This window comes from Pollachius pollachius (genome assembly GCF_949987615.1).
Source record: "Pollachius pollachius genome assembly, chromosome: 3".
NCBI classification, from domain to species: domain Eukaryota; kingdom Metazoa; phylum Chordata; class Actinopteri; order Gadiformes; family Gadidae; genus Pollachius; species Pollachius pollachius.
The window spans coordinates 9,253,993-9,275,429 of NC_136936.1; the positions used below are offsets into that span (position 1 = coordinate 9,253,993).

A 21,437-nucleotide genomic window follows, 5' to 3' on the forward strand; every position below is an offset into this window, starting at 1 on the left:
ACAGTGATGCATACTCAAACTCACCTTTCACGGCATCTAAGATTTCAAATTTCTGTCTTAAATTTGGACTAAACAACACACATTGTAAACATACAATATATGTTGTATTTAAGATACAGTTAGAAAGCAACACATCTGTCTCATTCATATGCAAACCCCTGGATATTGAAAGGAAATAAGGCAATATGAGGTCTAACAATGTTGGGATGGTGAGGATAAGCCTTGGATCCATGGGACGCAGCTCCTAGTGATCTAACAGGGACCACCTGAGGCCCCTTTGATTCAGTTAGCACACACGGTCCAACACACACACACACACACACACACACACACACACACACACACACACACACACACACACACACACACACACATCCCTCCAGGTCTTTCATGGTCTATGCGGCAGTAGCTTTTGTCCCTGTTTACCCAATATGACAGCGATACGGGCCCCGCCTACACAGGGGGCCCTTAAAAGAAGACCTTGTCTGGGACCAAAGACAGTGCAGGTGCTCCCCCTCCTCCGGTCCCTCCACCCTCCAGCCTCCCCCATACAGCCCTGGGCCTGTCCTTGAAGGGGCTGGCCAGAGTTTATGTTTTCACCGTAGTCATCACAGAGATCCAACGGTTTGGTGGTGGTGGTGGTGGTGGTGGTGGTGGTAGAGGAGCACTGGTGTAGAGTTCCCCAGCAGGTTGGATGGGGTGAGGGTCGTCATAGACATCTAGCAGAGAGAAGAACTCTTTCTGACGTGCACACACACACTCACACACATATATATAATCTAGATATTTGCATACATACACATCCACACATTTACACAGGCATGTACAAGCACAAACATAGACACACACAAACACAAGCACAAGCCTTCGCTCACATTGACGTACATCACTCAATATAGTCGAGGAGGGGGAGGGAATAAGGGTGAGAGGGAGGGAGAAAGTGTGTATGTATATAAGTGTGTGTGTTTGTATAATCCCTCACTTTCCCCACATGTGGCTAAGCTCATCGATTTGATTCCAACGTGTCATCGGTCTTTAACGCCCTGAGAAATCGGTTTTGTTCTAAGTATACGGTACAGTTTAGTGTAACACACCACAACGCTATCGTATAACACGTGCACTTCAGTAGTATAGTGTGACAGACAGCCCACAGAGCGATGGCAAGGGGGCTGGGATGGGGGTGCGTTTGGTTCTTTAAAGTTGGTTTGTTTTCACCCTACTGAGGCTGCGAGTGACACGGTTCGGGCCGGGCTCCTCTTTGTCCTCCCGTTCACACAGATCAGCCCACTGGCGGCGTCCGAGGAAGGCCTTCCCCTCCGGGACACTGGCCCAGTGTCCTTGGCGACGGGCTCGGCTTACAGCCGGTGAGGACAGCTTGTTTCTTTCCACAGGAAAGCGTCCTTTCAAGCGTCCTTGGTGCTGTCCTCACAAGGCCACTCCAGCCCCTCACTGCGTCCTCGCCGCTCCATGAGTACAAAACCAGAAGGAAACACACGCTCAGGAAGGACGGGGGGGGGGGGGGTCTCCCCTAAAGTATTAAAAAAGTCCTTTAGATGAACGAGTGAAGAAAGGAGAGTTGAAGAACGGGTGGTAGGGGAGTACCTGGTGTGGAAGTGTGGAAGCTTTTGGGTTGGGTGGGGGGGGGTGGGTTAGGCTGGAGGTGATGATGAGAGGAAGTCTTTTCTTTCGGGCGGTGCTTACAGGTGAACAGGCAAAAACAAATCAGCTCAGAGAGAGACCCAAGGAACCGCGTCTCCTGACAGGTGACTTCACTGTGGGGAGCGACGGGAGATCCGGGGCGGGGCCCCCAGGGGTCTCGTACCTTTTGTGCGGCTGTCTGCGTCTGTTTGTTTTACTTTCGTCCCGGGTGGTGGTGGTGGGGGGGGGGAAGGAAATGGGACTGTCAGGAATTCTGTCTCTCCGCTCTGCCTCTCATCTGCCTGCATCAGGGTCCTGCTCTCTCCGATGAGGAAGACGAGATACGGCGAGAGGCGTCTGTCTCGGGAGCAGACAGCTCCATGCTGGCGGATGTCAGTGGTGATGCTGGTGGAGGTGGTGGTGGTGGTGGTGGCGGTGGAGATCAGTGGATGGTCGTGAAGGGGGGGGGGGGGGGGGGGGGGGGGGGGGGGGGGGGGGGGGGGGGGGGGGGGGGAGAAGGGGTGTTGCGTTAGCCAAACAGATAAGCCACACCGGGGGAGCGGTGTACTGGTTGCTTCCTCGTTTTGTCAGATCAGAGGTGCTGATAGGAGTGTGTTTAGAGAGCGCGGCCAGTCAGAACAACCTGCCGCCGCCGCCGCCGCCATTGACCCGCCGTCACGCGAAGAACGCGGCCTGTTCACCCGGGGAACATGGGTGGATTAGGAATGAGGTGTTGCACCGTGGGCTCTGGTTTCCCGTGCGGCGTTGTCAGTGCTAGCTCGTGTAGCCCCGTTGTTGTTATTGTAATTACATATCATTATTGAGACGCAGCGGATGGGTTCCAGCTCCAGCATGAGGGCAGCCAGCCGGGCCTGCCGCGACCCGCGGGGAACACACACACACACACACACACACACACACACACACACACACACACACACACACACACACACACACACACACACACACACACACACACACACACACACTGAGAGGAAGCCTTGATCTGCCTGCTGCAAATTACATCGACACACTCGGATCTTAACACACACTTACATACGTATGCACGCACACACAAACACAATCACACACACACAAACACACGTGACAATGCATGCAGGCACACACACATACACGCAAAAACCCACCCATGGACAGCAGACACACAAGCTCATCAATGAATTGTAAAACAAGTGGAGGCATGTGCACACACCTGTGGAAGAACATACACACACACACACACACAGGCTGAGACCACTCTCATGAAACTGAAGATCAAAGTTTAGCGGCGGTCTGATTTCTAGGACAGGCGGATGTTGGCTCGTCGCTGCCTACTAAAGGAGAGACTGTTCAGGGTAGCAGCTATCTCTCCTATCTCTCTGTCGCTCTTTCTCTCCTCTCCTCTCTCCTCTGGTTGTTTCTAGAAAGCAGGCGTAATCCCTTTACAAACTCGCTCAGCGATGGTCTTTTTCTGTCTTCCTTTAAGGTCTCGGACACCTGCTTGTGTCTGAGCATTGAGGCGATTCAATGGAGTGTGGGTCGTGTGTGTGTGTGTGTGTGTGTGTGTGTGTGTGTGTGTTTGTGGGAAAGTGAGTGAAAATGAGAGGGAGACAGAAGGGGGTGGGAGAGAGAGAGCGGTGACCCCTGGGGGGGGCTGCTGCAGGGCCACCAGACACCCGCCGGTTCTCCCTCTCTCACTACTCCCACCTGACCCTTGACCTCGGGGTGAAAAGTGGGGGCGTGGCGCCGGAGCTGGGAAAGTTTATTATTTCCTGTTGCTACTCCCTCCCTTCTCCTGCTCCGGCCTGCCCCACTTTTCGCCACCTCTCCTTCTCTCTATCTTTCCCCTCCTTTCCTTCCCTCCCTCCCTCTCTCCATCTCTCTCTCCCTCCCTCCATCTCCCCACCTCCTCCTCCACCTCCTCCGCCTCCTCCACCTCGACACACACTCCCTCCCGCCTTCCGGCTGGTGCTTTGCAAGCCACCAAACCGTCAGTTGTGAAGATGATCATCACAGCTGGGTGGCTATTGTCCTCATCAATAACACCCCCAGCTCTCCCCTCCACTCCACACACACGCCCCCCACCCCCCTCCCCCCCGTGGCCCCGGTTAGCTACACAGGGGCCTGGGATCAAAGCACGGCCCCTGGATTACTCTTATAGAAAAGACAGGAGGAGGGTCCGCTGAGAGGAGGGGGGTCAGGAATGCTCCTAATTACATTTACTCTCTCGCTCACCCACTGGGTGCTCTCGCTCGCCCGTCTGTGCACACGTGTTTTGTGTGTGTGTGTGTGTGTTTGTGTGTGTGTGTGTGTGTGTGTGTCTGTGTGTGCTATCCAGTGCGTGCACGTCAGGCTACAGTGACCCTTAGAGGAAGCCGCTCAGTGTGACAAGAGAGTGATATTAAGAGAGGGTGGGACACACACACACACACACACACACACACACACACACACGGACACACACACATTCACCCCTCCCAGTGGGGGGGAGGGAGGGAGAAGGGAGGGGTGGACATACCAGTCTTGGAGAGGACACTCAAGTGGGCGAGGAGGAGAGGGGTCAGGGTGGAGGTGACTGGGGAGGGGGTGCAGATCAAGGAGTGTGTGAGGGGGAATGTGTCAGGAAGATTAGACAGAAGAACGGGATCCAGGATTCATTTGGGACTTAATAGATATTTTTCTCTTGACCCCCCCCCCCCCCACTGGCTGCCCAGACACAAAGAGGCAGCAGCCATTCAGCGGTCCACTAGAAACCTGGTCCAATAAAGACCTAGTCCACTAGAGACCTGGTTCACTAGAGACCAGGTCCACTGGATTCCTGCTCTAAAGGCCCAATAGGAACCTGGTCAACCTGAGACGAGGTCTAAAGCTCCACAACTCTGCAGACGGCGTCTTCCCTGGCTCTTCTTGCTGACCGTGTGTGTGTGTGTGTGTCTCTGTGTGTATGTTCTCCCGCGCCAACAGTGGTGTTTCTGTGTGGAGTTTGGATTGAATGTGGTGCAGGATAGTGAGACCGCTAACCACTACCTGCTCCTTAATGACATGTATCTCAACTCACTGTAAGTCCCCTTGGTTAAGAGCCTGGGCTAAATGACCGTGTATAGTGAACAATAATAATAATTCAGTGCCTCTCTTCTTCTTCTTCTGTCCCAGGCCTGTTTACTGAGCGGTCGAAGGCGTGCGTACAAGGCAACACGGCTCCTGGCGGGGTTCGAAGGTCACCATGGACGGTGGCCTCAGGGTCCTAGTGTCGGCCTGGTTGTGTCTCAGCCACTCCCTTCTTGTCAGCTGCTCAGGTGAGTCTGCAGCTCGTACCTAGCCTGCCTCTCTAGTGGATCCCGGTCTAGCATCTAGCTCTTTTTTGAACCTGGCTGAATCTTTGTTGAAGTGTTTAGTGTTCAAAATGTTAATCACCATTTATTAATTACTATCCAGTGATTGGATGAAGGAATTATTTGTTTGATTTGACAAAAAAGACTCGCTGTGATTGGCCTATGGAAAAGTCAACTCTTTGTGATGGGTTAAACCTTCAGGTCAGAAGGTTACAGTAGTACAGTACCAATCAGAACCACTGCCAGGAAATGTCTTTTGACATTAGCCAATCAGCCAGCGCCATCACAACAGCTCCTGGTCCTCCCCTGAGATGTCACTGATATCTGGTTCCTATTTGATCCCAATCCTTCTCTGCCTCCTCCCGCTCACCTCCCTCCCTCCAGCGGTGGAGGTCCCCTGGTTCCGGTCCGAGCCCGTGTCGGTGCTCCAGAGTCTGGGCTCAGTGGCGCGGCTGCGGTGCACGGCCAACCCCCCCGCGGTGGAGCTGTCCTGGCTCTTCGGAGGCCTGCCTCTGGACAGGGCCTCCCTGCCTGGGGTGTCGCTCAGCGAGGGCTCCCTCACCATCTCCTCCCTCCAGCCACACCACCAGGGGGTCTACCAGTGCGTGGCGCGCCTGGGCCGTGGGCTTGCAGTAGCCAGCAGCCATGCACACGTGGCCATCGCTGGTAAGGGGAATGCCTGGGTCGGGTGACGCTACCACGGCTCCTTGAGTGGGGCCGATATCTAGTACTGCTGGATGACCTGATGGGAAGGTCAAGTTCCACCGTAAAAGATCACAGTTCCTGCAACAGGGAACTTCGCTTGCTGCTAGTTTCTATCCTCGACATGCTTAGTTGGCGACATGCTATGCCTTTTAAGGAGCTACACATGCAGCTTGCTAGCAGATCTGCGGGAATACATACTTATGCTTTGCTTTCATGCTTGCAGACAAAGTTCACACAAATCTACATTGATGTGGACTTAGGCCCACATTTGTGCAGACACACACACAACACACACACACACATGCATAAACACACACACACACACACACACACACACACACACACACACACACACACACACACACACACACACAGAGCTCCTCAAGCTCCTATTTCACATCAAAGAGCTCAGACAGGAACAGGAAGTTAGTCTTTGCAGGGGGAAGGCAGTGCCAGGCACACTTGTGTCAGGCATGTGTGTGTGTGTGTGTGTGTGTGTGTGTGTGTGTGTGTGTGTGTGTGTGTGTGTGTGTGTGTGTGTGTGTGTGTGTTTGTGTGTGGGCAGCTCAGTGGCTTAACAGGAAGGAAGGAAGTAGCTGGCGGCTTTTCATTCAGGCACGCTTCCAGACACCTCTTGACCGGTTCCTTAATGAGCCGGGGCCTTCCTGACAGCACAGTGCACGTTTCCTCTGGCGGGCGTGCACGTTTCGGCCTTGGTTCTGGACCTGTGTCCTTCTTTAGTTATGAATTATTTAGTAGAGCAGCGGCAAGCAGTTCCGCTCCAGCTGCCTTGTTTGTCTGGACTGTCTGCACTCTGAATCACTCTGTGGTTTTATATGGAGAATATTTCTGACTGAAGACTTTCTCTCTCCTATTTTGCTGTCTCCCTCTGTTCCTTTCTCTACCTCTTATCAATGATCCCTCTTTACCATTAATTCCTTTTATTCCCCCCTTCTTTTTTCTTCCTCTTCTTTTTCTTCTTCTTTTTCAAACTTTCTACTCCCTCTCTCTCTCTCTCTCTCTGACTCTCCCTCTCTCGCCCTCGCTCTTCCCCTCTGTCTCCTGTCCCGGTAGAGATCTCAGACTATGAGGAGGTGAAGAGGAGGTCCCTGGTGGTCCAGGAGAACAGCAGTGTGGTGATCGAGTGCCCGCTGCCCCCCAGCCAACCCCCCGCTCTGCCCCGGCTCAAGGTGCGAGGGGATTGGCTGGAAGAGTCTTCAGGTACACGCCTCCCCTGGTCCCAGTCGGTTTGTTGCGTAGCTAGTTCTTAATGTACACAATGAAATAGCACAAGGCAACAACACAAATCTGCAACTGAAGAAACAAACCTAGCCACTTGGTGTGGTGCAGTGATCGATGTTATGGCAGATGTTGGTATGATGGGGTGGGAATGTTTGGTGATAAAAACCTCAACCAATTCTGCCCTGAAATTGGGGTCAAAAGCCCTAAAAAACATTGGCAACCACTGACCAGAATCCATTGAAAAATAATTATTCCTTCCTTTCTACCTTGTGAACAAGTAATCCCTAAAGTCCTAACTCATGTGACTTCGGTCAACTTCGATTAACAGATTTTAAAAAACCATACTCCAGTATTTTCTCAATAGTTAAGAGATCATGTTTTGTTTTCCATTGTGTTCGCCCGGCTTCTACTTTATAAAAAATGTTTATAAAAAATGTAATACAAAAACTTATAGTAAGGGAACCTGAGTGACTTCATGTTGTTCTGGGGCGTCCTCTCTCCTCCCCTCCAGGTGAATATCTGGTGCTCCCATCAGGAAACCTGCAAATCCTCTCTGCAACCTTGCAGCACCAGGGCATGTACAAGTGTGGCTCGTATAACCCCGTTACCGGGGAAACCAAGGTCCAGACCCACGGAACCAAGCTGTCCGTCAAACGTAAGTCTGGCCTTCAGCAAGATATAACATGACCATTGTATTATAAAATTAGATTAATTAATCCCAGACAATAAGTGTAGATGTCACAGCAGAAGTACAGGATGGCAACAGTAGGAGTAGGGTTTGTTCCGGAACATATGGTTCAGAACAACACACGCTAGGCCCCACAAACACACCACAGGACGGAAATGACATTTCCAGACTTTAACAATGGACAATGTTTGCATTATGTACAAAATGTATGTGTCATTTACCTTCACAGTAGTGGTTTGTAGTATACACAATGCATCTGGACATAACAGAACAGAATACCAAATGAATCCCAAATGTGAGAAGACGCTACCCCGTTCTGACAACAGGGTCCCCATAAGCTGGTCCTTACAGTGTGTGTGTTTGTGTCTGTTCGGTGGTACCCCAACATTCTAACCCCTCCCCCTTTCCTCTGTCCCCTCCCAGACGCTCCCGTCGGCAGCCCCTCCCCTACCACGACCATATCGCATCCCACGGTCCCCAGCGCTGTTGCCGTGACGCTGTCCCAGCCTCTGACACTGGAGTGCGTCGTGACCAGCGGTGGCGGCGGCGGCGGCGGCGGCGGCGGCCCCACTCCGGCGCTACGATGGCTGAAGGACGGCAAGCTGCTGGAGCTGGGGGAGACGCGGTCCCTGCGCCACGCCAACCTGGTGCTGGGCTCGGTGAGGAGGAGCGACGCGGGGGAGTACCGGTGCAGCGTGCAGACGGAGCAGGGCACGCAGACCGGCAGCAACTACACTGTGACCGTACTGGGTAGGCCGCCCGCGTCTCTGCTGCTACTGTTGCTGTGGTTGTTTGTGTTGTTGTTTTGTTGTTGATGCTAGTGGGTCTGAAGGATGTGGGGGCTGTTGTGCCTTCCACTGCATGGTGTATGTCATGAGTTAGCGGCCCCTTGTTTTCCTGACATATTTGTGTTTTTAATTCCTTCGTGTTCATTTTTTATGTTTTTACCAAATGTGTGTGAGTGCTTAAAATTGGCTGCATCTAATATCGTCATTAATTACTCTCTTTTCCTCTCCTCTCCCCTCTCCCCTCCTACAGAGCCCGCCTCCTTGGTAAAGGGTCCGAGTGACCAGACTGTCCATGCCGGGTCTACGGCCCGCTTCACTTGTGTGCCGCGTGGAAATCCCGCCCCCAACATCACCTGGCTGTTCAACGCCCACCAACTAAGCCCCGCCTCCCAACGCCTTCAGATCTCGGGGTCCTCATTGGTTTTGACGGAAGTGACGCCGAAAGACCAGGGCGTGTACCAGTGCCTGCTGGACAACGGGATTGGCTCGGTCCAGTCGTCAGCCATGCTCACCGTCCAACCACGTACGTACTATATAATACCGCAGCCCGCCCGTGTGTGTGTGTGTGTTGGTTTTCATAAACACGTGTGATCCATGATCCATGGCCCCGCATGAAGAGCGCTTCATATATCTGAGGATTGCGGAGGAAATGAGAAAGGTCTTGTGTGATTCTAGCCATGTTATGAGCTGGTTGACTCACTTGTTTTGAGTGAACCTCAGCCCCAGATGAGGTCTCTGTAGGGCCACACAAATCCATGGCGGCTGTGTGGGTTTGTGAGCCTGCAAGTGTGTGTGTGTGTGCGTGCGTGTTCGGCGTGTGCTCAGATCTGTGAGTGGTACAACAATTTCCGTACACACAATTGTGTTTTTCCTTTTTTATTCATGCCACATTCTGCTCACTGTGTGTGTCTATGCACGCATGTGCTCGGTGTGTGTGTGTGTGTGTGTAAGTGTGTATACGCGTGTGTGTTTGTGTACAAACCGCAGTGAGGCTGCACCTCCAGCAGAGCTCCAGGGGAGGTGTAGCTCTGCTCTCCTGCGGCCCCAGTGAGAGTGATCTTTGTTGGGCCGCTGGGCCGGGGCCCTCCCCCCACCCCCGGGCTGCTGGAATGCAAGGGATGGCCGTGGTGGACCTCATGACGAGGAACAGACCACCCAACTGTCAGCATCACACACAACCGACTCTTATTTATTAACACATCAACCCCAGGATACCCCCCCCCCCCCCCCCCTCACCTCACCCCCATCCTCCCCCCTCAACCCCCTCACCCCTCTCACACCATTCCAGAGTCCAGAGTCCCATTTCTCAAACTCCCCCAGCGATGATATATACTGTACAGAAGCAGGCTGTTAAAATCAGATAACACTGGCTCAGGTTTGCTTAAAATGCCTCTTTCCAAACACACACACACACACACACACAGAAGCACACACACACAAGCACACACACACACATGCTCCCAAACACATGATCAGACGATAACATACACACACGCATGCTCACGAACACACAAACACTATAGCACACGCGCAAATATTTACTCACACACACACAGACTCGCACGGTCAGTCTTTTTAAACACCAGCACAAACACACAATGGCGCAGACGCACTCGCTATCAGACACACACCGGTCTTGTGAAAGGCAGAGATTGATACTTTACTCACACTGAGCTTTGTGTGCGCTCGGCCTCTCGTGCACGCCCCCAGAACGTGCTGATAAGGCCCGGGCGCACGGAGGTATTTTAAAGGTCAGCGTGTGTGTGTGTGTGTGTGTGGTGTGGTGTGGTGTGGTGTTCGGCCGTCGTCAAGGCAACGGGGCAAAGAGGAGCTTATCGCATTCCATTGGGCAGTAAAGGTAGACCACGCTGTTTATTTATGGATAGCAGCTCGACTGTTTAAGTATATGTGTGAGTGTCCGTCTTGGTATTTCCCCTCCCTACACTAAAACCAATAGTAAACCCGCCAGCAGTCCGTGCGTAAACCAGCCTGTCAGAGAGCCAGCTCTTCCCCTGGTCCAGACGGAGCACTAAACCCCCTCCCTACCCGAGGTATGGTTTAGTCCCAGCCAGGTGCTCCCTCTCTCAATGGACTGACCCTTCCCTGGGGAGGTATCTTTCTCTGTCCAGGTGTGGTGTGCGGACCGGTGGCTCTTATTGAAGATGTATGAGGGCTCACCGTCGCTCAATGCCACCGGGAGCGCCCCCGGTTCCTAACGCCCCCCCGGTTATAGCGACGGGGAATGCTGGGATTAAGCCTCTGGACTCTGGAGCTATCGAGATAACGAGTACAGAGGGAGAGAGAGAGAGGGAGATGGAGGGAGAGGAGCGTGTAGGACTGTGGACGTGCTACTGGGGTCTGATTCTCGCCGCTATTTTAACGGTCGCTGCGTGGAATGTGTGGCAGCTGGCTGCATCCTCGGGATCAGGCCTAGCGTTACCCGCTCGGGGGCCTGTTTGTTTTGTAAAGTGAACCGGTCCCCGCATCACACACACAGACACACACATATATAGACACACAGACACACACATAGACACACAGACACAGACACAGACAAATACACATACACAGAAACACAGACACGCACACACACACATAGACACATACACACACACACATAGAAACATACACATACACACACACACACACACACACACACACACACACACACACACACACACACACACACACACACACACACACACACACACACACACACACACACCGAAAAACAACCCCAAAACAGGGACCAGGATGCTGTGGGGGAAATCTCTGCGCGTGGCCTAGCCTGGCTTACTTCCCCCTTGTGCTGCTCAGGTTTTCTATTTCATTTTCTGGTCCCCACTTTGTCTGCCAAACGTGAGTCTGCCTCATTTCCCTCCCAGCAGTGAGCCAGCCCAGCCTGGGTTAGTTATTATAGGAGCTCCCTGCATCGCATGGTTTCCCCAGGTGGAATTATCTAGCCCTGGCCTTACCTTTTAATATGAGGGCAACCAACAAAGCCTGATTATGTGCTGGCCTCTGTATTAAATGGCGATTGAAAGACCTGTTCTGCAATGGTAAAACTTTCCATGGTCTTCTGGCTGGCGGTTGCCTTACTTGACTACAATTCCCACATGTGTTTGAGGCTGGTAAGGGTAAAGGGTAGTGTAATGGCTACTGTTGTCGTGGCTCTGGATAACAGCGATGGGTAATGACTAAAAAGTAAATAGTAAAAAACTCATGAAATCATACTCCTTCCCCAAAACGATCCAAAATCCAAAAGGGAAAAAGGGAAATACTTTAAGCATAAAAAAATGGGATCAAAACAAACAAAGAAAATGCATTAAATCACAATAATCTGGCAGGGATACTGTCCCCTGTCATGCAAACCACAGCAAGAAAAATCATGTGACGAGTTCTAGCCAATAAAACTAAAGCTTCAGCAATGGCAGATTTTGGTTTCTCTGTATTGTGTATCACCCATATTAAAATATCTCCTCTCTCTCTCTCTCTCTCCCTCACAGAGCACCAAGCAGACTCCACCATAGAAGAGCTAGACGCGGTTCCGTCCAATCAGCCGATGCAGAGTGACAAGTGGGAGGAGCCATTCCAAACACAGGAGGATGGGCTCGGAGACGGGGACTCCTTTGGACCTCCCATCAACACAGCAGACAAGAGCAGCGATTGGCCGACTCCAGAAGCGCCAATCATCATCAGCCCGCCCCAGACCCACAAGCCTGACGTGTACGACCTGGAGTGGAGGGCGGGGCGGGACGGGGGCAGTCCGATTAACGCCTACTTCGTCAAATACCGCAAGGTGAGACCCAACGGCTAATAATGATGGCGGTATTTCCACTAGCCACTGTCCGCTGGCCATTGTTTGCAGGACCTTTGTTTGCTCGTGACTGTAAGCGAGTCACCATTCGCTAGCAACCGTCTGCTGGTCTGGAGTTCGGAAATTTGCTTTGCACTAAGGAATGGTATTTATGTATTTCAATAGTGATTTACTGCATCTTTAATTGATGGAATGGTTTATTCATTTTTATATATCCCTCTCAAAGTTTTATTTTGCATCAATTTATTTGAATAATAAAGTTGCCGAATTTATTTTTTACTCTGAAACTTGGAAACTATACATTTAATTGACGAAAGTCTTACTACTGAATCAATACATCAGTGTATTAATGCACCACAATACACAATAGACCTCTTTTAGTTTTCTGGATGGAGATTTTAACCACATGGTTTTACATGGCTAATTTGAAGGCGTAGCCGCAGCGTTTGGTGTTGTAACCCGCTGTAAGTGCTGTGTGATGCTCATTAGAACGAGGAGGGTCAACACAGGACCCTGGTGAACTGAGACCTGGTCATTTCCTGTGTAAAAGCCAGTGTTTGCATGTCTCATAAGCCCGCTTCGACTATAAAATTGTTTCAATACTAGCTAAGAGTGTCTTGGCAGCCGGAAAATGTGACATAAATCTCCCTTAGGTACCATTTCTCAGGCTGTTCCCGTCATCATGCAAGCTTGAATGGAAAGGAATATATCCAAGAATATAACTAAGATTATTCTCCTTTTTCCCTGGTTGTTTGTCATGCATGTGTGTGTCTTTGTTAATGTGTGTATGTGTGACCATGTCTTTTGTCTTTCTATGTACGTACGTACATTTCTGAATGTATTTCTGTGTGTGTGTGTGTGTGTGTGTGTGTGTGTGTGTGTGTGTGTGTGTGTGCTTCTTCGTATGTGTGTGTTTCTGTATTTGTGTTTGTGCGGGTGTGTGTCTTTGTGTGTGTGTGTGTGTGTGTGCATGCGCATGCGTGCGTGTGTGTGTTCATGTGTGTGTCTGTGTGTGCTCGTCTACGTGTGTTTTTTCGTGTGTGTGTGTGCGTGTATATTCGTGTGTGTATCTTTGTGTGTGCGTGTGTGTGTGTGTGTGTATCTTTGTGTGTGTATGTGTGTGTGTGTGTATCTTCGTGTGTGTATCTTTGTGTGTGCGTGTGTGTGTGCCTGTGTATGCTCGTCTACGTGTGTTTTTTCGTGTGTGTGTGTGTATCTTCGTGTGTGTATCTTTGTGCGTGCGTGTGTGTGTGTGTGTGTGTGTGTCTCCATGTGCGTGTGCGTCAGGTGGATGAGCTGGGTACGGTGGTGGGCAGCTGGTACACGGTTCGAGTGCCGGGCAGTGAGAAGACGCTGCGTCTGTCGGAGCTGGAGGCGTCCAGTCTGTACGAGGTGCTGATGGTGGCCCGCAGCACCGCCGGGGAAGGCCAGCCCGCCATGCTCACCTTCCGCACCGGGAAAGGTCAGTCCAGTCCCCCACCCATCCAACCCTCCACACCCCCCTCTCCACACCCCCTCTCCAACCCACGCTCAGATGGGAACACCAAAGTGCTAAGTGTCTGCTAGGGACTGGTCCCATCTAGTTTTCTGAGGTCGTGTTCCCTGGTACACTAGCTTGGGAGTGCTGAGTACTTGAGTACTGATTCAAATACCTTTGCCTCATTTAACCGATCGTTTCAGGGACTTTATCGCATGGATTGATAATTGTTGATTAGTTATGTAAAATACAACGAAGTGAACCAAATAGCACAATTTGCACCTTACTTATTTAAGTTTTTTCATTCAGATTGTTTGATTAAAACATTATCAATATTTCTTATTGATACTTATACGCCACAGTAACAGGAAATTACTTATTTAGTACTAATAACCAATGATACTTTAGTATAATAGTAAAGTGATAATGAAAAATGAACAACGTCATAACTGTTGGTTCCTGTGTGCCCTCAGAAAAGACCACCTCGTCCAATCGGAACCCTTCCAAGGCCCCTGTCGTGTCGGCCCCTCCCAAAGTCCCCGTGGAGAAGACCCCAAACACACACTTCGGGGTCGTCATACATGACCGAGGTACGCATAAAGGACACACTCCCCTCGCCTTTTTTCCTGCATCAGTGGTCCCCGAAACATTGCTAGAGCTGTACCCCATGAAGTAACACTAGTCCAAACTGTCTAACACACAATCCCACACACCCACTCTATTGACCTCCTTATGGGGACAGGGGTTCCAGGCGGCTGGCCCCTCCAAGAACCCAGAGGTCCTGTGTGAGGACAGGGTGTGCCAGGCACACCGAGTGTGGGTTTAAGGACGTGTAGTTACAGTCCTGTGGTTAGTTACTCTGCGGAACAGCCTCGTGGCTTTGTGTTTACAGGTTGCGGTGTGTGGTGTGTGTCTCAGCAGCTGAACCAGAGCTCCGTGTGTGCGCGCGCGTGTGTGCGCGTCGGTGTGTGTTATGCAGAGAGAGTGTGTAACTCATGAGCCTGGGTATTGGGCACGGTTTAAGGGACATGATTGGTTGTTTACACTCTGGGCTTAAGTGGAAGCGTGTCAAGTGTTTGTGTCTGTGTCTGTGTGTGTATTTTCCGTTTGTTTGGGTTGCAGTGAGTGCGTGCACGTGTGTGTGCGTGTGTATATTTGTTCATGTGTGTATATGTGTGTTTGTCTATGTGTATCTGTTTGTTCCTGTGTTTTTTGTTGTATGTACAGTAAGTGCCTCTGAGTGAGTGCCTTTGCGGGTGTCTTTGTGTGTGTGTGTGTGTGTGCTTTTCCCTGTTACACTATATGCTTTACTAAGGTTATGAGTGTTCTACTCACATACGGCTTTCTACTAACTCTCCCACCATCTCTCTCTCTCTCTCTCTCTCTCTCTCTCTCTCTCTCTCTCTCTCTCTCTCTCTCTCTCTCTCTCTCTCCTGTGCTCTCTAAGTGTGTGGCTGAGAGCCAGTCAGTAAGTACACATTCCTACCCAGCATGCAGCTGTACCGTACCGTGTGTGTGTGTGTCCGTCTCTCCCTCCCTTTTCCACTCCTTTTTTTTACGACTGTTTTCCAACCCTTCCCTCAGACGGGATACGGTACAGATAGTTTTACATCTCAACTCAACCAAGTCTGCCCGTATTTTTTTAAACCTGAATGTGAAGTATTTGAACCAGTGTATAAAAAAAATGAATCCACCTTTTCTAACTTTTCAATCGTCCCGTTTGTTTCACCCCCAGTGCCTGAGGCGCCCGACCGTCCCACCATCTCCATGGCGACGGAGAGTTCCGTCTACGTCACGTGGATACCTCGAGCCAATGGGGGCTCCCCGATCACGGCGTTCCGCGTGGAGTTCCGACGCGGCCGCACTGCGGTGTGGAACGTGGCAGCCGACAACATCTCCCCGCTCAAGCTGTCGGTGGAGGTCCGCACCCTGGAGCCAGGTAGGTCACTTCCTGTCGCCTATGTCACTTCCCAGTCTCCATGGTTTTCCATGAACAAAAAAAGGACGATCCCAGATGCATTCCCTGATTCCTGAATAAAGAGGAGTGCTCTGGGATTACCCTGCTGTGTGAATTACAGGGTGTGGTCAGGATCAACCTCTATGCAATCAGAGATGTTGGTTGACTTTAGATGTGCCATGAGGATACTACCACATGCTCTCTCTCTCTCTCTCTTTCTCTCTCTCTCTCTCTCTCTCCCTTTCTCAGTCTCTCTCTCTCTCTCTCTCTCTCTCTCTCTCTCTTTCTCTCTCTCTTTAAACCAATGTCATCAATGTGGTGTGTAAGTCTTTCTCTAACCCTATCCCTCTCTATCCCTCTCAATTCAATTAAACTATCTTACGCCCAAAGCTTAACAGAAAACCAACAAATTCACCACAGAATGACAAACCAACCTAAAGTTTGTTCCCCTGTTGACCGTTGTCTCCCGCAGGCACCAGCTTTAAGTTCCGCGTGGTGGCGTTGAACATGTACGGCGAGAGCCCCCCCAGCGTCCCCTCCAAGTCCTACCAGGTGTCCCCTGCCAGCCCCCGCTACTCGGACCGCCCCGTTGCCGGCCCCCACATCTCCTCCACCGACGCCATCAGCGCCACCCAGATCCTGCTGCGCTGGACCGTGAGTACCGTAGGTCCCCCCATGACCGCAGAACACCGTTCACAAACACACATATCGAGAGGTTACACAGTGCGGATCTAAAATAAAGGGTTGCCATATGACGCAGATTGATGACAGATTTGACGGTTGAACCATAACAAACGATACACAATTTTATATTCCTCTCTACTCTCATCAATATCATCGTGAGATGACTTATAAGGCATGACATCTTTTTTTGATAAATGAAATCTAGGAGTAGGTATGGCAGGTTAGGCCTCTTTGGCATCAGAGACAGACATTGGGAATCGAGCCCAGAACCGTTTGGCCGGGAGTCCAGCACCCTAACCATTAGACTATCCTAAGAGGGACATACTGTAGAATTAAAGTTGTTCCGATCGCGTCTGCTCCAGCGAGCGCTACTTAAAGTGAGCGTCTCGCATTAAACGGGTCCGGGAACGGGTATATGATGACAAAGAAGCTGAGGCTCAATCAACCAAACGACCCGCACCCCCTCGCCGTGATTGGACCCTTTGTTCCCGCAGTGATTGGTCCAGAGCTGTTCTCAGATGGATGTGCTGATAGCTCCAGACCCTTTTAACTCAACCTCTTATTACTTCCTGGACTCCAGACCCACATCAGTGCAATCATGAGCCCCCAACAGCCGGTCCCATGCTGATATCAGGGCTCCTCTTTAGAAGGCATGGAAACCATCTCCTCCTGATCGTCGGTCGGCCAGATGTCAACAACAAAACCAAAAACACACCTAAAATAGTTATCTCTTTGGACATTTATACTCCTGTACTTTCTGCTGGGGCACCCTTATTTCCCATTCAGACAAATAAAGACCACTTATTTTAAACGTATCTTTAAGTTTAGCTTCTGTCTAATGAATTCATCTATGTTCAATTCTACCTCCAAATTTTGTTTTCTTTAGAACTGTTGTATACATTTCCATTACTAAGCCAAAAACGTCAGCTTTCATGCATACGTAACCCCTTCCCTCTTTCCTCTGCAGTACACCCCATCCAGCAACAACAACACGCCCATCCAGGGCTTCTACATCTACTACCGGCCCACCGACAGCGACAACGACAGCGACTACAAGAGAGACGTGGTGGAAGGTAGGAGGACGGCCTGAGACATGAGCACTGGGTTCTGAAGTGTGTGTGTGTGTGTGTCTGTGTTCTTTGGTGTTCCTGTGTATGCTTAGGTGTGTGTGTATGTGTGGGTTCTTTGTTGCTCCTGTGTATGTTCAGGTGTGTGTGGGTTTTTCATGTTTTCCTGTGTATGTTCAGGTGTTTGAATGTGTGTGTGCATGCGCCTCTGTGCGCGAGCCTGCTTGCATGTGCGTCTTTGGCTGTGTGTGTATGCTTTTGCCTGTGTCTATGAGCATGCCAGCATCTTCGCCCTGGTGTGTGTGTGTGTGTGCGTGTGCGTGTGTGTGCGTCTGCGCCAATGTGTGTGTCTCTCATCACGCTGAAGGCCACAACAAAAGGCGGAAAGCCACAACTTCTCCTCCCGGATGTAGTTCTGTCGTCGGTAAGGAGGGAGGGAGAGGGAGGGAGGGAGAGGGAGAAAGGGGGGAGATTAAGGGGGAGTGTGGTTAGTGGAGGGGGCGGTGGGGTCAGTAGGGGGGGTCGGGCGCTGGAGCAGGGCAGCGGGCTCGGAGGGTGTGTTTGATGTGTTGCGGTGAGCGTGTGGTGTGGACGCTGCGGCCGGGTCTGGCTCTCATAAAGGGACCCCCTGCTGAAGGCCCAGATCCAGGGGCTCAGGTTCCTCAGAGGGAGGGGGGGGGGGAGACGGGGAGACGGGGAGACGGGGAGAGGTGGCGGAAGAGAGAGAGGTTGAGGGAGAGACGTAGAGAGAGAGAGAGAGAGAGAGAGACGTAGAGAGATCGTCTGGCTAGACCGTCTGGCAGACCAAGATCAATCATAGATTGATCTTGGTCTGGGGAAGCTGCTGTCATTTTCTTCAGCACAAGAGGCGTGATCAACGGGCCTAGTTCAAATGACTCTGTACGCTCTATAGCGCGCCAAGGGGAAAAGCCAGCTTGGCGATTGGCTCCCGCAAAAAACGTATCGGAAGCAGAAAGAAATGTATTACTCTTCTCCAGACCCTTGTGCAGGGCGAACTCAAATCGCCTGCAGAATGGGCGGGACTACCCAGTCTGTGTGAGAGAGAGAGAGAGAGAGAGAGAGAGAGAGAGAGAGAGGTTATGTAGCTAATGTGTTGTGATTACATGTGTTATCTACATAGTTCTTATCATGCGTATTCCTTCGAGTCTCCTATTGAAGCGCCTTACTGCTTTTCTGTCTTAGATTAGAGAGGCAGAGGGGGAGAGGGGAGAATCAGAGTCCAGGAAGAGTTAAGAGGGTGAAGTTTCAGAGGGAGCCGCCCCGCCTGCCTACCTCTTGACCTCCGCATGTCTCCCGGCGTGATGTGATCTGTGGGGCGACACATGGCCACCACAGACCTCCCCTCCCCTCCCCTCCCACCCCCCTCCGTCCCTTGTCCAACCCCAACCCCCCTCCCCCCGCCCAATCTACCCCCTGGTCCAACCCTGGATCTGTACCAGCTCTGTCTGTTATTGTTAGCATAGTAATGCCCCGCTAACAGCGCCCACACCGCCGCGCGAGGCCTTTCGTCGCGTCTCTTGTATATTTTCTATCTTCTAGCTGAGTAATCGTCCAATTACGGACAAGGTGTGCATTTTTTTCCGTCATAGGTTCAGACGTTTGTTCGTCCCCGTTGCTAAACATAGAAACATAATCTTTGGGGATGTGTTCACTTGTGCTAAGCTTTTGATGGTTTGTTATTGTTAATATTCAACAAAACCAGCTTAAAACAGCAGCCTCCTTAAGCCTGGTGGTTACTGAGCTGGAGTCTAGCGGCCTGTCTCGGATTGCAGTGTGTGTGTGTGTGTGTGTGTGTGTGTGTGTGTGTGTGTGTGTGTGTGTAATGCATGTGTTTTATGTGCGTGTATGTAGCGTATGTGTGAATATTTTATGTGCATGCGTGTGTGTTTAGTTTGTGTAGCGCGCAAGCGTGTGTGTGTGTGTGAAGCATGAAAGTGTGTGCATGTGTGTGCCTGTGTGTAAGTGTGTAGCATGCATATCAGTGTGTGTGTGTGTAGCAGGGATATTGGCGGGGAGCCAGGACAAACATGGGGTTGCCTTATAAGGAACTGGTCTGGAGTAGAGCAACTGTCTGGACCGAGTGGGGAAGGGGGCGGTGTGTGTGTGTGTGTGTGTGTGTGTCTGTGTGTATGTGTGGAGGGGGGTGTGAATGAGAGGGAAAGCGAGCATGAAAGAACATGACCTCATGAGAGGGGGAGATTAAAGCGGGAGCGAGGAGGAGGGACAGCGACACAGGGCTGCCCCTGCCACTCTGGGTTTTTCGATTTTATTTGACAGGAAGTGGTAGCTGATGTGTGCCCTCTGTCCCGCCCCTCTCAGGTGTGAATCACTGGCACATGATTGGCCAGCTGCAGCCGGAGACGTCCTATGACATCAAGATGCAGTGTTACAACGACGGTGGGGAGAGCGAGTACAGCAACGTCATGATCTGTGAGACCAATGGTGAGCACACACACACACACACACACACACACACACACACACACACACACACACACACACACACACATACACAAAGGTATATACAGATCCACACACACACAAGCACAGGGATGCACACAATAACACACACGCATAGACACACAGACACACACTCAGACACACATGCAAACAAGTACGCATTTGTGAGCATACACGCACATGCACTCAAGCACGCGGGCGCACACACACATGCACCCAAGCATGCATACAAGGAACACGCACACAGACTGATTGATGGTTTGAACGAGCGTCTGGTTTAGCAGCAGTGGTGCTGCTGGAAAGGTCATAACTTTAATGATGGGCATGATGGCTGTAAATTACATGACACAAAACACACTGGCTTTTACAGAGGGGAACTCAACAATGACAGCCATTGTTCAGTCAGCGCAGTGCTCTGTTTTGTATTACTGTTGCTAGCGAATAACAATTTACTCCTCATACCCTCCTCCTCTTTCCTGTCCTCCTCATTTTCATCCTCCACCTCCTCTTCTTTCTCCCTCTCATCGTCCCCTTCTCCTTCTCCAACTCATCCTCTCCCACAACCTCCTACCTTCCTCCTCCTCGAACCTCCTCCTCCACCTCCTCCTCCATCCCCACCTCTCCCTCCTCCTCCTCCTCCTCCTCCTCCTCCTCCTCCTCCTCCTCCTCCCCCTGCAGCCCGTCTGTCTCCGGGCGGCCCCAGCCAGCACCCCATCACCCCTCCCGGGCACCACCTCCCGGACCCCCCCAGCTCCCCGGGGGGTCTGCTCTACCTCATCGTGGGGTGTGTCCTGGGGGTCATGGTGCTCATCCTCCTGGTCTTCATCGCCATGTGTCTGTGGAGGAACCGCCAGCAGAATGCCATGCACAGTGAGTGCCCCCACTTCCCTGCATTACCTCCCCACCAACCAGATCCACAAAGTCAAAAGTCAGTGTATTTGATAACCTGCTGTTGTAGTCAAGTCAGGCGGACTCGTTTGATTGTATTCCCTTTCTTCACAGTTACAGTCTCAAAGTAGGACAACCCCCTAACCCTAGCCAGTGGTTTCCAACCTTGGCATGGAGACAATCAACCACTAATTTTTTCTTAAACTTCTCCAAGACGTCCTTTATATACCAAATGACCTATGATTCATGGGCACGCGCAAACTACTAACAACTACTTAGTGAGTAATAGAGCGAAGAGAATACGTGATATCGCCGGCAGATGTTGATTGGGTAGAAACAATATGGTTGTAAGCAGATGCAACAAACTTCAAGTGGGGAATCGCAAACATGTTCAGAGCTAGAAATGTGGTCAAGGGCCGAAAAAGATCTGGAAACCATTTTTTGATAACCCTCATCCCAGAGAATAGTTCGAATGACCACATTACTAACCTCAGTACCTCCTCCTCTCCTCTCCACCGCCATCCATCCTCCCTCCCTCCTCTCCTCTCCTCTCCACCTCTCCACCTCTCCTCCACCCCATACAGAATACGACCAACCTGGTTACCTGTACCAGCCCGCCGACATGAACGGCCACGTACTGGAGTACACGGCTCTACCTGGGGGTGTGCACGGT

At 51.2% G+C, this 21,437-nt stretch overlaps 1 protein-coding gene across 2 annotated transcripts in view; it reads left to right on the top strand.

The window, feature by feature from the left end:
- The window catches only part of cdon (cell adhesion associated, oncogene regulated), a 38,387-nt gene that overhangs the window by 12,264 nt on the left and 4,686 nt on the right, over positions 1 to 21,437 (top strand). Inside the window, exons 2-16 of one of the 2 annotated variants that reach the window (XM_079731435.1) lie at positions 4,792 to 4,934; positions 5,355 to 5,636; positions 6,750 to 6,896; positions 7,429 to 7,572; positions 8,029 to 8,355; positions 8,644 to 8,916; positions 11,900 to 12,192; positions 13,498 to 13,672; positions 14,161 to 14,277; positions 15,423 to 15,626; positions 16,117 to 16,307; positions 17,296 to 17,401; positions 19,736 to 19,858; positions 20,555 to 20,746; positions 21,349 to 21,437. The exon at positions 21,349 to 21,437 is cut by the window's right edge and continues 249 nt beyond it. In XM_079731435.1, the coding sequence (XP_079587561.1) occupies positions 4,862 to 4,934; positions 5,355 to 5,636; positions 6,750 to 6,896; positions 7,429 to 7,572; positions 8,029 to 8,355; positions 8,644 to 8,916; positions 11,900 to 12,192; positions 13,498 to 13,672; positions 14,161 to 14,277; positions 15,423 to 15,626; positions 16,117 to 16,307; positions 17,296 to 17,401; positions 19,736 to 19,858; positions 20,555 to 20,746; positions 21,349 to 21,437 (2,736 nt within the window). In that variant the 5' untranslated portion in view covers positions 4,792 to 4,861. The remainder of the gene's footprint in view (positions 1 to 4,791; positions 4,935 to 5,354; positions 5,637 to 6,749; positions 6,897 to 7,428; positions 7,573 to 8,028; positions 8,356 to 8,643; positions 8,917 to 11,899; positions 12,193 to 13,497; positions 13,673 to 14,160; positions 14,278 to 15,422; positions 15,627 to 16,116; positions 16,308 to 17,295; positions 17,402 to 19,735; positions 19,859 to 20,554; positions 20,747 to 21,348) is intronic. The other variant, XM_079731436.1, reaches the window with a different exon arrangement.